Source organism: Accipiter gentilis, chromosome 28 (genome assembly GCF_929443795.1).
Source record: "Accipiter gentilis chromosome 28, bAccGen1.1, whole genome shotgun sequence".
Taxonomy (NCBI): domain Eukaryota; kingdom Metazoa; phylum Chordata; class Aves; order Accipitriformes; family Accipitridae; genus Astur; species Astur gentilis.
The window spans coordinates 16,775,762-16,790,315 of NC_064907.1; the positions used below are offsets into that span (position 1 = coordinate 16,775,762).

The 14,554-nt window shown below is 41.6% G+C and overlaps 1 protein-coding gene across 1 annotated transcript in view; it reads right to left on the reverse strand.

Annotated features, from left to right (window-relative positions):
* Positions 1-3,129: 3,129 nt before the first annotated feature.
* Positions 3,130-14,554, reverse strand: part of KCNU1 (potassium calcium-activated channel subfamily U member 1) — a 52,744-nt gene continuing 41,319 nt past the window's right edge. The window contains exons 24-28 of the mRNA XM_049831582.1: positions 11,858-11,935; positions 7,845-7,984; positions 4,342-4,539; positions 3,905-4,008; positions 3,130-3,229 (exon numbers count right to left, since the gene is read on the reverse strand). Of these exons, the coding sequence (XP_049687539.1) occupies positions 3,130-3,229; positions 3,905-4,008; positions 4,342-4,539; positions 7,845-7,984; positions 11,858-11,935 (620 nt within the window). The remainder of the gene's footprint in view (positions 3,230-3,904; positions 4,009-4,341; positions 4,540-7,844; positions 7,985-11,857; positions 11,936-14,554) is intronic.

Consider the following 14,554-nt stretch of genomic DNA (forward strand, 5'->3'; position numbering starts at 1 on the left):
ACTCCTGTAACACTGCTAAAAAGTAAAACCTACTAATATTAATCACCACCCACACACTAAGGTGACCTTTACAGCTTAGAATGGGTACAGATTAGCAAACTACAGTGCAGAGATCCTGTAACAGCTTTGTGTACCATGCTGTGGATTTCACTGCAGAAGCTGAATTTATACAAACATATGACCCAAACAATACACAAGAAGATACTGTTGCTGAAGATTCAAAGGTGGTAGCTTCAGAAAGCATGTTTGCATGCACCCACACACAGATTCTCTCCTACACCTTTGCTTTTCACAATTTGTGACAACAGAGATTATTCCTTTCTGGAAGAATGTGGCATTGTTGACATTTAAAAAAAAAGCAAAACAGGCCTTTGCTTTGCTTGAACAGCACAGGCTTTCTTGATCAGCTGTCTGAGGTGCCTCATCTGTACAAAGCATTTAAACCTGTCTAACATCAAAAAGTAAAGTAAGACAAGTCACTTTGATGCTCCAGAGCACATGCCTAACATGATTATTGCAGAATCTTCCTGGTGATAATAGAATTATGCAAAAGAGGCCTTGACCCATTAATGCTTTTACCTTTCTTAGGATTTCTCTCCCTCTTCCTTCTTTCCTGAGAAGCAGAACTGCTTGCTCAGGTACAGCAACTGAATAAAAAGGTGGAATAAGCAAAGTGGAAGAGGTCCCTTCTCCATCTTGCCATTTCTCCCCACTCTACCTTACCCCAGTAGATTACATGCTCTAGCAGCTGCAGGTTAAGCAACTGGAAATATGCTGTACTGGAAAAGCTGTATGACAGGACATGGGCATATTCCCCCATCACAGAGATGCTGTGAATGCAGGATGGAAAAGCATGGCATATGTCATCACTGGCAGTCCGGCACGTAAGACACCTTGGAGAGAAGGAAAATTTTTTAAAAAAATGCACTTGCTGCAAACCTCTCTTTCTAATGGAAAGAAGAAAGATACACCAGTGGTTGCAGCAGTTTCACACCAAGTAGCATAGCTCTGGACTAACACAGTAGTATGCCCAATGTTTTGTGCCTTAAAGCTGAAACTAGTATGTCCTGGATCTCAATCATGAAGGAGCACTTTCAACACTTCCCTCCATTTTCTAGAAAAAGCAGATGATTTCCGATAGCAGAGTTTGCTGGCAAGATAGTCTGAGTTTCTCACTCACTCAGAGAAGTTATGAGTAAACAGGCTTCGGTGTTTCTTGCAGTTTTCTTAATGAAAATGCCTTAATGTTGCACAAGACGTGCTTAATATCACAACACAGAGGTCCAGGCATGTGTAGTTATCTAAAAGCAACAGAACAATTAGGAAGAAAAAGGGATGTTACCTCCTCTGTGCCCTGCTTAGACTGAATTACAGCTGAAAATAAAGGAAGGTTCAGATGATGACAATACAGAAAGCTTACAGAATCTTAGTATGAAGTATCCTTTGTAGTCAAAGGACTGCAAAGCTTGCCCAGGCTTTTCCTTCCACCTTTTAACTGTCTTGTCTGTTTAAAATAATGCATGCTAGGGAATGGACTGAGACACTATTATTGAAGCCTTGTTCTGCCAGAGGGTAAACAGAATCCAGTGCACAAATTCTTATCTAAGTTTGTATATACAGTGGGTGATTTTAGGCCAAAAAACTCCTACTGAGAGATCAGCTGACCATCTTGGCTCAAGTTCAGGTCTGCAAAGGGCTGGCAAAGGGAAAGCATGCTTCCTATGTATTTTGTTTGCTCTAAGCATGGTTCACTGATTCCTACTTGTAATCTGTCCTGAATTGAAAATGTACGATTAGTTTGTTCCAGGGAAGATGAGTCCAACACATTAAGGCTCAGACCTGAATCCAAACTCCAAACCTTCCTAAGAGCAGTTATGTCTCCATCTGGAGTTTTGGTCCAAGCTTTTCTCTTGCTTCTTACTCATGTTGTTTGAGTGAGTTCCTAAATGTCCCATCCTAAATCAGTACCTATTTATGTTAGGCCAAATGAATCACAAGAGACAGTCCTTTCCCCAAAGCTTTCATTATCTAAATTAACAAGTATGTTATTATATTCCCTGTGTGCAGCAAGCAGCATTATTAGGATACAGTTAAATAACTCGCCCAAGGTTACACAGCCAGCTCTTTCCAAAGCTGGGTACTAAAGCCAGTTGCTTGACTGTTAAGCTCAGTGCTTTATCTTATTCCTCAAGAGGAAAAGAGCAAGCCCAGATCTGACCATTCCCCTGGGTAGGAAAGCTTCTGGAGTATTTATCTGAAACAAAGACTTACTTTCCCCCTTTTCCTGTCTAAAATAGAAAAAGGACCAAGCCCTTATTCCCGAGCTTCAGGGATCTGTTAATTGGCTCCCTAGTAAAATTACAGAGACTCAGCTGCCTGATAATGATTGTAAATGACAGAGACTATCAGGTTTACCTTGTGATGTCCCTGGGGAGCTTGCAGTTAGTTTAGTCTGAACTCTGCGTCAGCTGTTTGGGTTCCTTTCTTCTCGGCATGTGGTATCTGGACTCAAGCTGCAGTCTTTCAAACCTAATTAGTGTTAGGGGAAAGCAGGGGGGGGGGAGGGAAACAACAAACCAACACCACCACTCTTCTCATTCCCTCAACTGACTTCGTAACTTACAGGCAGGACCTGATTTATGGTACACATTTACTGGGATTTTTTGCCTGAGTTTTTGTTTCTTTCATGCCTATCAATCCAGCATCTTCAGTTCTGGCTGCAAGAAAACTGGATTTTAGTGTGCTGGAGTCTTTGAAGGTTGAGAATTTCAGCAGAGAATCTCTAAACTCAACAGAGTCACCGTGTTAGTATATAGTTGGGTATGTTCTGTGCAGTGCTCAGCAGAAAGTGAAGTTTTTGCCCTTTTCGTTGCAGAGAAAGCATTTTACTCTCTGATATGTTTGCTGTTAAAGCTTAACAGTATAATTTTCAGTAATAACCTCACATTAACGTTTAGCCAAATTCAAACTGCCACCCCTAAGAAATAAGAACACAGACAATTTATTGTAGTGGTCTTAGTAACTTGTACAGTTTTTTATTTGCAGGGCATTTCACAATCTCTCATAACTTTGGCATGAAGGTGTCTGTACTACCTGTTTTCTTCCTTGGTAACCAGCTTCCATCCCACATCACAGGTCATCAGTTGTTGCAATGTTGAATGGAACAACACAGAACAGCAGATCTGTAGACAGCATCTTCAAATCACTGGCAGGCCGAGCAATCACAAACCTGAAAAAGCAGTAGCACATGAGATTCAGGCTACTTTGTGAGGCCTTTGAACTGAGCGTCTGGGACAGCCAGAAAGCTGTAGCATTTTTTTGGAATGACTGACTGCATATGCAGAATTCTTTGGAGTGATGAGACAATATACAGAGGCTTTAATTTTACCTAGGAATGGGATACATATATTTTAAATGAAACTAATTAGTCTCTGGAACAGCTGCTGAAAGATGTGATAAATTTTTTGATTCCTCAAAAATCTTTAAATCAAGACTAAATGTCTCTCTAGGAGATCTGAAGCTCAAGCAATCACTGAAATCTTGAAATTGAAAGAATCAGTGAGTAGAACAGGTTAGATGAGGTTTCCTCTGCCTGCAAACTCTCTGAAATCCCTGCCCTCAGCAACACTACTAGCTTCATGCTCCAGCAGCTCTCTAATGCAGAAGGCTCACTTGTAAAGATAAATCACATCTTAAGTGAACGTAAGGGAATCTCATACAAGTGCCAGTAAGCGCCATGTTCAGACCACACACCAGTTTGCCTCAAATGGCCCTAGCTACCTACAAGAATGTCTGAATCCAAGACAAAAATAAGTAATTCAGGTTGCCTATAACAGATGCCTAACTTCAAAGTCAGGACTGCTATCTTTTGACTATGGTACAATCTGAGATAAAGTATACTTGCCTATTCTTGTATGGATTGGGTTCTTCCATCAGGCGGTAGAGCCCAAAGCAGAGTATCCCAAACAAGTCTAAAGCTCTGCAGTAAATGTCTCCAAAGCAGTCCTCCTGCTATAAAAGAAGCAAAACCACTCTTATCTCTAAGGAATGAAAGTGGACAATCCAGCCCAATACTAAATCACATATTTAGCCAGCTATCAACTACTTTTAGTATCCTAATATTTGGCAAGAAAAAAGGAAAAAAAATGACTGGTGCCCCCCAAGATTAGAATCTAGTATAAAATAAGGCTATCTGATGCCTTTGCCTCTTCAAAATATAGCTCAAGCTACGTAGTGAGATTCAACTGAATGAAACTCAACTTATGGTAATGACAAACCAAAAGTACTAGCAACAAGGATCAAAGCATAGCCCATGAAGCACCACTCAGTGATGTAACTCACCACGACATCTGTTAACAACCTCTTGGACAGTGGCAGGAGTGCCAGTTTGCATCTAACTTGGGAGGCATCATGGATCATGTTGTCAGGATTTCTGTGCAGTCTGCTGCTCTCTTCCAACAGCTGTTCCCCCAATGCTGGGCTTGTCCCACTAGTCACCAAAGTCTGCAGCAGAGCCAAGATGTGATGGTTGTAGTACGTCTGGAAAGGAAGAGACAAATCAAAGACAAAAGAGCATGCCTTGGAAAGGAAAACCAAGTTTTCCAGTGAAAACCTAGAGAAAGTTATCAGGCAGACAGTTTGGAGTTTTTCTGTATACTTAAAGTTGTCCTTAATTATGTTAAAAGTTTTCTGACAATATTTATGCATCGCCACCTACTTAGCCCATTTCAGCTTCAAAGAGCAGTCAGAAGATTCCACCTCTGCTCTTATAATAGAATGCACTAAGCCATGTCTGAATGGAAGATTTTCAATGGCACAAATGGAGCGGGTATGAGTGTGCAAGTGTGTGCGTGTAAGAAAACTGGGCAGCAGCTCTGATGTCACCTGAGTAGGAGCACACTGTGTAAGGTAAGGCTGGGGAGCACAACTGCCCTGCCCAGCACTACAGAGTGCAGGTGCAGCAGGAAACTCTGTCCTTGTAGTTGTCACATTGTTTTGAAAACCTCTCTCTGTGCCCTTATCTCAGTCAGTATTTTTTGGGAGAAAACTACCATGGTTCAAACTCATATCTAAGGCAAAAAAAGGCCTAGAGTCTCTCTTTTTTTTAAAATCTAAAAGTGTTTCCTCTGCCTGCAGTGCATCAAATAACTTATTTTCCACCCTTTCTCAAAAAGCTCATTTCTTACATAGAGCCACTTTATGGAATCTGCCACCTGCATTTGCCTGAGCAAAGAAACGAAACAGGCTGCAAGAAGGAATGGTGTTACTAAATCCACACTAAACTCAAATCCGCTTAAGAACATCTGACCATATTGTCGGGCAAACGGGTATAATGCTGTTAGAGTAATTCTCAGTCTTTTAAAGTAAGGAGCTATAGTCCAGGGTTATCCAGGAGTGATACAGCTTCGGGGGAATCTGCACTTTACATATTTAACAGAAGCGTGCTGAGCTCTTTAACATATCATTGCTGTACTTTTTGACATCAAAAGGATTGCATTTCCATACTTGGATGAATTAATAGGATTTGCATGTCACCCTCATTCTGTACTTTCTTTGCCGAGTTACACTGCAGGAATTTGAAAGGCGGGGAAACTATAGAGGTGTGCGTGTGTGTGTGCGTACTCACGAAATAACACACTGCATTTAGAATAGGTCTTGAAGCTGACTTTAAAGGAGCAACGTTTCTGTAATGTGCCTGTGAGATGTTACCTTCTTCGCCAGTTGATGTTTGGTTACAGCTTCAGACAAGCAGATTTCCTGGGAACACCTCTGCATACAAAGGCAAGACTAGGAACCTTCTCCCATCACCAAGTAGTTGCCTCATCCCACTGACTCCATGTTGCTACTAAGCTAGGAACCCACAGCTAGATCAGGAAGGGAATTCAGGGCTCATTAGAGCACCTGAGCCATAATGATCATGCTCATTGAATTGTTTTCTCCCTATTGAGACCCCAAGGGTCATGTTGAAGCAAATGCCAGGTCTGCTTCAGGCTTCCAAAGGGTAACATTTCACTTTATAGGCCACATCATGCCTTTCAGATTCTTCTGCCAGTCTCCTTTCAAGCTAAAAAGAATACACCACTCCTGCTCTGAGTGTCTTGAGAAATTTCAACTTATATTCACAGTGATAGCAAAAGGAGGTGATATTAGACTGCTGAAGGCTCCTTTCCTTTTCTTCTCCAGTTCACACATCTTTTCCTGCATACTGCAATTGCTAAGCAATATCGTGCTTCTCTCAGTCTTCACTGTATTTACAGGATGACTGAATCCAACCTAAGGTGCCCCTCTACTTTAAAGCAGAGTTGAGTGCTGATCATTCCTGGACAGACTGGGAATCTTACGCTTGAGTGAAATTTTATCCTTTAAGACAGGTCATGCTATGTCTTGAGTTACTTTTACACTTGACACTAGCAGTCATTAATTACCATCTGGCTGATTGACATATCAGTGAGTAGCAGCAATATAATACTTTCCCTAACACTGAAGCCTTCTCAAAAAGGCATAACTGGACTTGACACACTTCTTTTGGACTGCTTATCCCTTGGAGAGATTTGTTTTGTATTTATTCTGTTTCTGTGAAACTGCCACCCAAGCACTATCCCCTTGGACATGAGCTGAGAGCAAGGCATTTGGAACTTGACTGTAGCATGGGGAATCGGGTTGAAGAGGAAGAAAGGGGCTTTCAGAAAAAAGAGAAGGCAGTTTTGGAAATGCCAGCTCATGAGCTGAACTGCTGTTTTGCTGCCAAAATGGCAGCTTAACTCCACCAAGGTGTGACCCACATGTGTGTCACCACTGACAGTATCACTCAGTTTTGACAGCAACTTAAAATTATTATGTCACCAGGGTGGGATCAGCACATTCCCTCCATTCTTGCAGTTTTGGTGCAATGTATCCCATCTTCATGATGCAAGTTTTTTTAAAAGAACAGAATCAAAATATGCACTTCTTTTAAAATCTGATGTGGTGTTGCGGATCAGCAGTGGCCCACATATGTGGAATTTGTTTTATACCTTTTCAGAAAACAGCCACTGGGAGATTCCCATTGAGTTCAATAGGTTCTTCCATCCAAACTTTCAGTGAATTTCTGCCTAGGTGCCAGATCGACAGACAAGAAGAGTTAAATGTTCCATTTTTCCCCATCGCCTGGTATGGTAAAGTGGTGGTAGTGCAAGCTCCCTGTTCCCTAGCTCACTAATGCACCTCCAGCCAGGCTTGTAAAACTCCTTTCTACATGAACAGGTAAGAATTCAGAGTCCACATAATCTTCTCAGCCTTTGGCATCAGTGCTGGAGCTTCCACCAAGGGGCCAGCTGGTGTCAAATGCAATTTTGGCTTCAGTGACTGCAGCTCCCTTAGAGGGACTGATTGTAACATCGTGTTGTCAAAAAGTAAATAAATCAGGCTGGCTTTAAATACCTTTTGTAGCCTGTCAATATTTTGGAGCTGGGAATGGGAGGAACTTACGAAAGCACTCTAAAAGTTTCTCCAAATAATTCTATGTGTGTATGAACAACAGGGAGAGTTCCTGCTAATAGCACGTATTGAGACACATATATTTTGGAGCTGATAGCTGCCTTTTAGTGTATGGAACCCACTACCCCAAGAAATCACAGAGGCCCACTGATTAGCAAATTGCTCAAATAGGAATAGACATGTGTAATTCTCAGGGCACTGTGTAACTAAGCACATCACTGATCTCTGCAATGTTTCTTGTGCCTTTCTCTGACACACATGGCCTTGACCATTGTTAAGGCTAGATTAAGTGGGTTTACCCTGGCTGGTAATCACTTTGTTACACACCGATGCCACTAAATTTGACAGGACATGATACATCTACTTACCATAGACAAAAGAGAATTCAAGAAGCTATCTGAGAAGATAGTTCCTGTGCTGGCACCAGTGGTGAAAAGCTGATCTTGGTCTGGAATCTCAGAACTCCCACTGAGAGCCTGGTTAATGAACTGGGCATTTGGTGAAGACTCTATTGGAAAAGAAAGGAAGAAAGAGAAAACATCATAGCAAAAGAGAGGAGCTATTTAGAATCAGAAACGAAAGTTAATAATCCAGTTTGCCATTCTGTGTCCAGCATCAGCCAGAGCATGCAGCATTAGTAAAGAAACGAAAAAAAAAAAATTCAGTGCTGCTAACTGATTGTGCAATAGCAGACAAAAGACAAGAGAATCCTAAAACTTAAGTTTTAAGATATCAGATTATACTTAATTTACCTGCTTGGAAAAAGAAAGGAAAAAATCTTATTTCATTTCTTCCCCTCATTTTCCTGAATTAACAGAAATACAATTACTATTTCTATTGGCTTAAACTGGGGTTACAGGGTCCCTTTCACAGCTGTCCTACTGTTACAGGGATCTTCACTAGTTTCTCAACCTTATTTCTGTTGGCTGAGATAGTCTTGCAGAATCCCCCCTACTCTGAAAGTGATTCCTCCTTAACTTTCTTTTCTATTTTCAGGGAACTGCCTAAGTACACCCAGGCAGAGGGCCGCTGCTGTGCTACTGAACATGCTAGGTATGTCCTGCCACTCTAGCACTACCAGTAAGAATGCTGATGAATGACAGCAGCACAGCAGAAGACTGAGAGGAATTGAGATCAAGAACCTGTATCTTCCCATTAAAAAATAGAAAGCAAGCACAACTAACTCCATGTGAGTAATGACTGATTTCTATTATGTCCCCTTGGGTCAGGAAGCATTTGAGTGCATCATTTTTAAAGATGACTAAAACTAGCCAGAATCACAATACTATTAATGTCTCCTGTTGTCTTGCAGTGTTGGTGTCATCCTTCAGCCATGTATTCTCAATACAGATATTTCACCCACCCTGTATTTTAGAGATGGCCCTGCATCTGGCATTAATCAGTATGACTCCACTGACTAGCTTATACAGTCTGGGTATGAAAAGCATGGTCTCGCAGCCACAATAAGGGATCCACTTTATTTCTCCACACCATTCCCTTTCTCCTTTACATATTTGCAGAATTCTTATTTCTTTACAGATCACTTTGCTATTTCTCTCCCAGATCTATGTCTCCTTATGGCAAGGGTTTCTAGAATCCATTGTTTCTGAGGAATAACCATTTATAACATGCCTCTGAGCCCACTGACCAACTCACAAATTCAGAAGATGCTCAACTCATTGAACTGTGCTCAGCTTGGTGGATCTGTGCCTGCAGAAAGCCCATGCAAAGCTTGCCATTTAACAGGCCTTGCATCAGCCTGATGTGAAGTGGTCAGTTTAGCTTTTATTTTTCTGTGTTTCTCACCATTGGGCAAGGAGAAGCAGCAGCATGTCAGAGCATGCTGTCAACATACAACTCTCCTGCTCCTCAACGCAAAATTCATATCCAGCCCCCTTTAGAGTGCAAGCCCTCAGCTAATTCTGTCAACTCTGTCCCTGACTATGTGCCCATAGTTATATAGGTGCAAGAGGACAGCACACCTTTGGGACCACAGCACACCTCTGGGACTCAGGGGGCTCTGGCATGCCATCCTGGTCACAAAGAAACTATGGCAGAGGCAAGTCAAGCTTGGCAGTTCTGGCTCTATTGAGATGGCACATTGCTTCCTGTGCCTGTCAAGATTAATTGCAAAACTCCTACTGACGCCAGTGGTGACAGAACTTCAACCGAAGGTACGAAGGATCTTAGCTTCTCTTACAGCAGGTTTTGAGCAGCAACAGTGTATTGTATTGCTGGATTTGGCATGTCATACACATTAAATGATCCAGATGACCCTTGGTCAACACTCAGTCTGCTGTGAAATAAGAAATTGCCTGGAATGAGCAAAGCCCTTACAACTTAAGGCACATGAGTATTACCCCTCTCAGGTTGTTTCTAGAGACAGGCACAAAAGTGAGCATTTGTCTAGATCAAGGTCTACTAGAGCAACTTACAGGAGGCTTATTCAATCACAAGAAAGCTCCAGCTGTTTTTGATTAGCTGTTTTGTGCTTCCAGGTTTTAAATTCTTGGTTTTATTTTGCTTCCCAGCCCATCTCTGTAACTCTGAACATATTTCTATGCTGTTCAAGACTACAGCAGGGGCAGGCATCCATGTGCTAAGGGACTGGGCTCTATTCATTATTTTGTCAAAGATCTGACATGACTAAAATCCAAGTCATGTCAACAGATTGCACATGTTTTCCCCTCCACTGACACACCACATCCTGGAGGGAAATCACAGGGGTGCAATGCCTGTCTGAAGATGTTAGCTTGACTGCACAATATCTTCTCAGAGGAGCTGGGCCTCAGTAGCCAGCTCAAAACATTTCTGAGACTTTTGGACACAGCAGAAATAAAAGCCTAAACCACAGCGCAAGACAGCCAAATATCACTCTGGGCAATTCAAGAGTTCTGAAATTACTCAGGAGAAGGCATCATTATCTTATCATTATTTTGTGCTTTTTTTTTTTTTTTTTTGGAGTAGCTCCTCAGTGTTTTAGTCTAAGGAGCACACAGGACTGAATAGCCTATTCAGGTGCTTAACTGCTTCTGGGACACAGCTCATCAGGTGCAAGTTTTGACTAAGCAGTACACCAGAGCTTCATATAAATAAAATATTGTTAGTGCCTGCTACAGGCCAAGGCTTCTCACTAGCCCTGTTCCAGCTGCAAACCTTGTGAGGACTGGAAAGCAAGGACCCCACATATGCTGAGTCCACATAGCATTTACAAGCATTGCATCAAAAAGAAATAAAGAAAAAAAAAAAAAAGCCTGAATGAGTCAGGGGCCACTCATGATGCCTAGCAACATGCTATGCTGATTTGATGGGTACATTCTTGTGTCAGCACTTTAAGTGGAGCTAAACATCCATGTCCCTTGGGACTGGCAGCCCAGCCACACCACTCTGGTGTGACACCGACTGCTATGTTACTAGTAATCACTTAATCAGTGTACATGTTCCTAATTAAAATATCCAGTTTGTAACCATCAGGAGATGAAGACAAAGGTAGCCGAGAGCAGGATGAAAGAACCCCCTGAGTTACTTCAGTTATGAACGTAGGCTAGAGAGGCTGAGCCTTGTGGAATAAGGACGAAGGTGTTTGGGCTCTGGAATAAAATGCCTGCACTCTGTCCACTTTCACGTGTGCACGGACCCATCCAAGTACTGTATCCCAAGCAGTCATTGCACAATGCCTTGTATTGCAGATTGTTTGGAACAGGCTCTGTTCTTTCACAGCCACTTGTACAAATGAGGAAGCCTGCAGCTACCCCCATAAGCCAGAAGAGGAGGAGGGAACCATCACCAGTGTTTCAGAAAGGGGAGGGTTGGAACAGAGAGAATTAGGCCTTGATTCACCCCATTTTGTTGTGGGATGGAAACTGGGCATACAGTCTCAGTGTTTTCTAAAATCATCAGAGAGAGGAAAGCATGGCCAAAGGGCAAGTTAGATTTCATCTGGGCAGAATTGCCTTTGGCGGTACCTCTTTCTCCACTGAAAATAAGGGTAAACCAGGCAAATACACTTCTGATTTATCTACCTTAGCGAAGTATGTTAGGATAGGTGGGATGAATGCAGGCCGTGTGACTAGAACTCAGATCTCCTGAGATCCACTCCAGTAGAAAAAAAACAAGGACATTATCTTTCTCCTAAATGGATGCTTTGGAGTTTTGCTACACACAGAGACCTTTGTAACACTTTGTTATATTTATTCTCCTGATAAACCATCCTGACTCCTTCAAAGCCAGTGAATTAACATCTAAGTCAAACCTTTTAATGTTCCTTGGACATGTAGTGCTTGTCGCTTTCTGCCTGTGAATTCTAAAAAGGGCCTGGGGTAAATAAATAATGCAGCATGCATATTGCTTCTGTGAAATTTGTTCCTAAAGAATAACTTACTCAGCTCTGTAGTGATGGGGATCCTTTTATAACATGGCTGTGATTGATTCCCCAATGCTCTTGCTCTGAAAACAGCATCTGTAGAAACAGTCAATAACAACATGAGGAGAGAGGGAAGTTAGCAGAAGCAGAAAGGGAAAAAAAAAACCTAAAGAAGAAAGAAACCAAGGCACAATGGCTCAGACTGACAAATGCAGGAAATCTCATACCTATGCCTAAAAATGTCATTGTCATGCAAAAATCCCAAAGCATTTCCTATATTTAGAAAGTTTCTTGCCTTGGTTTGCTTTTCCAAGGCTCACTTTATTCACTCAGAGCTTCAAAGGATTAAAAAAGAAAAGCTCTCCTGGGAGCTGCTTATTGACATCATAACTAAAATATAATTACCCTCTGTGGAACAGCAGTGCTGGATACAGTGTTGTTTGGCGCAAAGCCCCCACTAAACCAATTTGCACTCAGAGGTCTTTTGAGGGAGGGGGTTGTGTTTTTTCTTTCCCCTTTGAGAAGGCTGTACATAAATAGATGGGATGTGCTGTAGGAATGAAGGCAAAAGCATATACCATAATTTTTTTAAAACCTGGCAACCAAAAAGACTTAAAAGAGAAATCCAGAAGTTCCTAGAAGCATGTGTCCTTATTTCTTCCCAGTCCTCACCAGCTAGCTGATTTAGTGGAATCAGTCCCAACGTGAAGTCTGCTTTCTGTGTTTTGATCACATCCAATCTTGTCTCCCTTACCATTATGTCTAAATTCTTCCTTTGCTACCTAGCACAGTATCTGGGTAACTGAGTTTGAATACTACTACTTATTGCACAAGATAGTATTAAAGCCAAAATGATGGAATCTAAACTCCACTGAAGATTTTGCTAGATATGGAACTTCTTCCAGTTCAGATACTGTATAATGGATCCTCTCTGCTCAGAGGAGCATGTGAACATCAGAGATCAGAGACCCTAAAAGGGTCCTAGATGGACCGTTGCTCTAATCAACCATCTCTGAGGTTAGGCAATGGACTGCCAAAAATGTCATTAGAGATGTCAGGCACCACGATCCCTCAAAACAGTAGAAAAGGTCCTTCCCAAAGATAGCAAGGCATCTCTGAATGCATGCTAGTGGCAGCAACTAAATACCTGAAATGAATCACTGTCTTTATTGTACCCTTCCATGTACTATACTGGTTGATATGAATATATGTCTGATCATTGCCTGGATACCTTTTCCTTATGTCAATATTTTTGCTATGAAACAGTACACAGCGCTCTACCTGGAATTTTACAAACTGGCAGGGTGCTATTACAAAAGATTACTTAATTGTAGATTACTACTGTACATTTGAATTTCAGTATCTTATTAAGTTGTCAGATTTAATTACCATTATATGTTTAGATTATGCCACAGATTATTTAGTTCAGTACCTAGGTTTGCCAACCTGTTTGCTTTGTGACATGACAGGGTGATAATTACAGCATTACTGGAAAACCTAAATTTTTCCATGGGAAAGACTAGTAGTCCTTGGCATCAGCAGTGACCCTAGTAAATGCTCATTCTTGCAAGTGTAAGTAATGTTTACCTCTGTGTGGGTCTGGTTCTCTAAGACCTGTCTAATTCTCTACCCCATGAGAGAGGTAATGTGCAGAACAGGCCTGCGTTTGTTGGGTGTGAAATGCTCACAGCAAAATCTAAAACCACAGGAAATGCAATTGATTTGGGCTTTGCTACAATCTCCAAACTGAGACTATGCCTGCTGCAATGCTTACCAAAGGACCTGAACTGTTAAGGGAACTCAGGGCCTTCCATCCAAATAACTGTTTTCCACTATGGTTAGGATGCAAAATGCTATAGCTTTGTGTACAGCAAAGCTTGGGATGAGAAAGCATTTGGATGGGCAGGGTAGCTGGATATCCAGCAGAGTCATCTGCTGTCCCACCAGCAATGGCAACTACTAAATGAGAAGCATCAGCCTCTGCCTTTCCTTTTTAAATCAGGTAATAGTTGCATAATCATCTTGCTTTAGAAAGGTCTCCCAACTATTCTATGTTTTCCTACCTGCTTTCTCTCCTGACTACTAACATTAACTGAGGCTAGGTTTCTTGGATGCAAGTTTTGAATGTAACTTTATCCTTCTCCTTCAAAAAACTAGGTTGTGACCCAGAGGACTGCCGTACTTTTTTATCAGTGAAAACTTTGTTTTCTCAGAGATGAATTCCTACAAAATAACAATGGCAGGAGGGAGAGCAGAGACTGAAACAGTGGGAGTGGGGACATGTACATTCTGTTTCCACTCTGGGCACCTTGGTCCAAAACTTGGTGGCAACAACCTATGAGTAATTTACTATCCTACAGTAACACACATCTGTAAGGTGTCTAGAGACCTTCAGAAGCAAAGACAAAGATTGTAAGACATAGCCTTAATCTTGCAGTTGAATCTGAAGGAGCCTCTGGTATGAGAATCCTAACTTAAGATTTTGGTCCTATAATTAACTATGGCATCAAAGAAGAAAATGGGCTGGCTTTTTCCGCAACACATCTAATGAAACTATAAGGAGAGAGAGCTTATATTTACACTAGCAGATTTAATGTCTGACTTGAAGAAGTGAAACTTGTGTCTTAGCCTTATTTTGCAAATATATCTTTATTCATTGATGATGACATCCTGTAACTGAACACTGCTTTTCTGTCTGCAGAAAACACCCTAAAT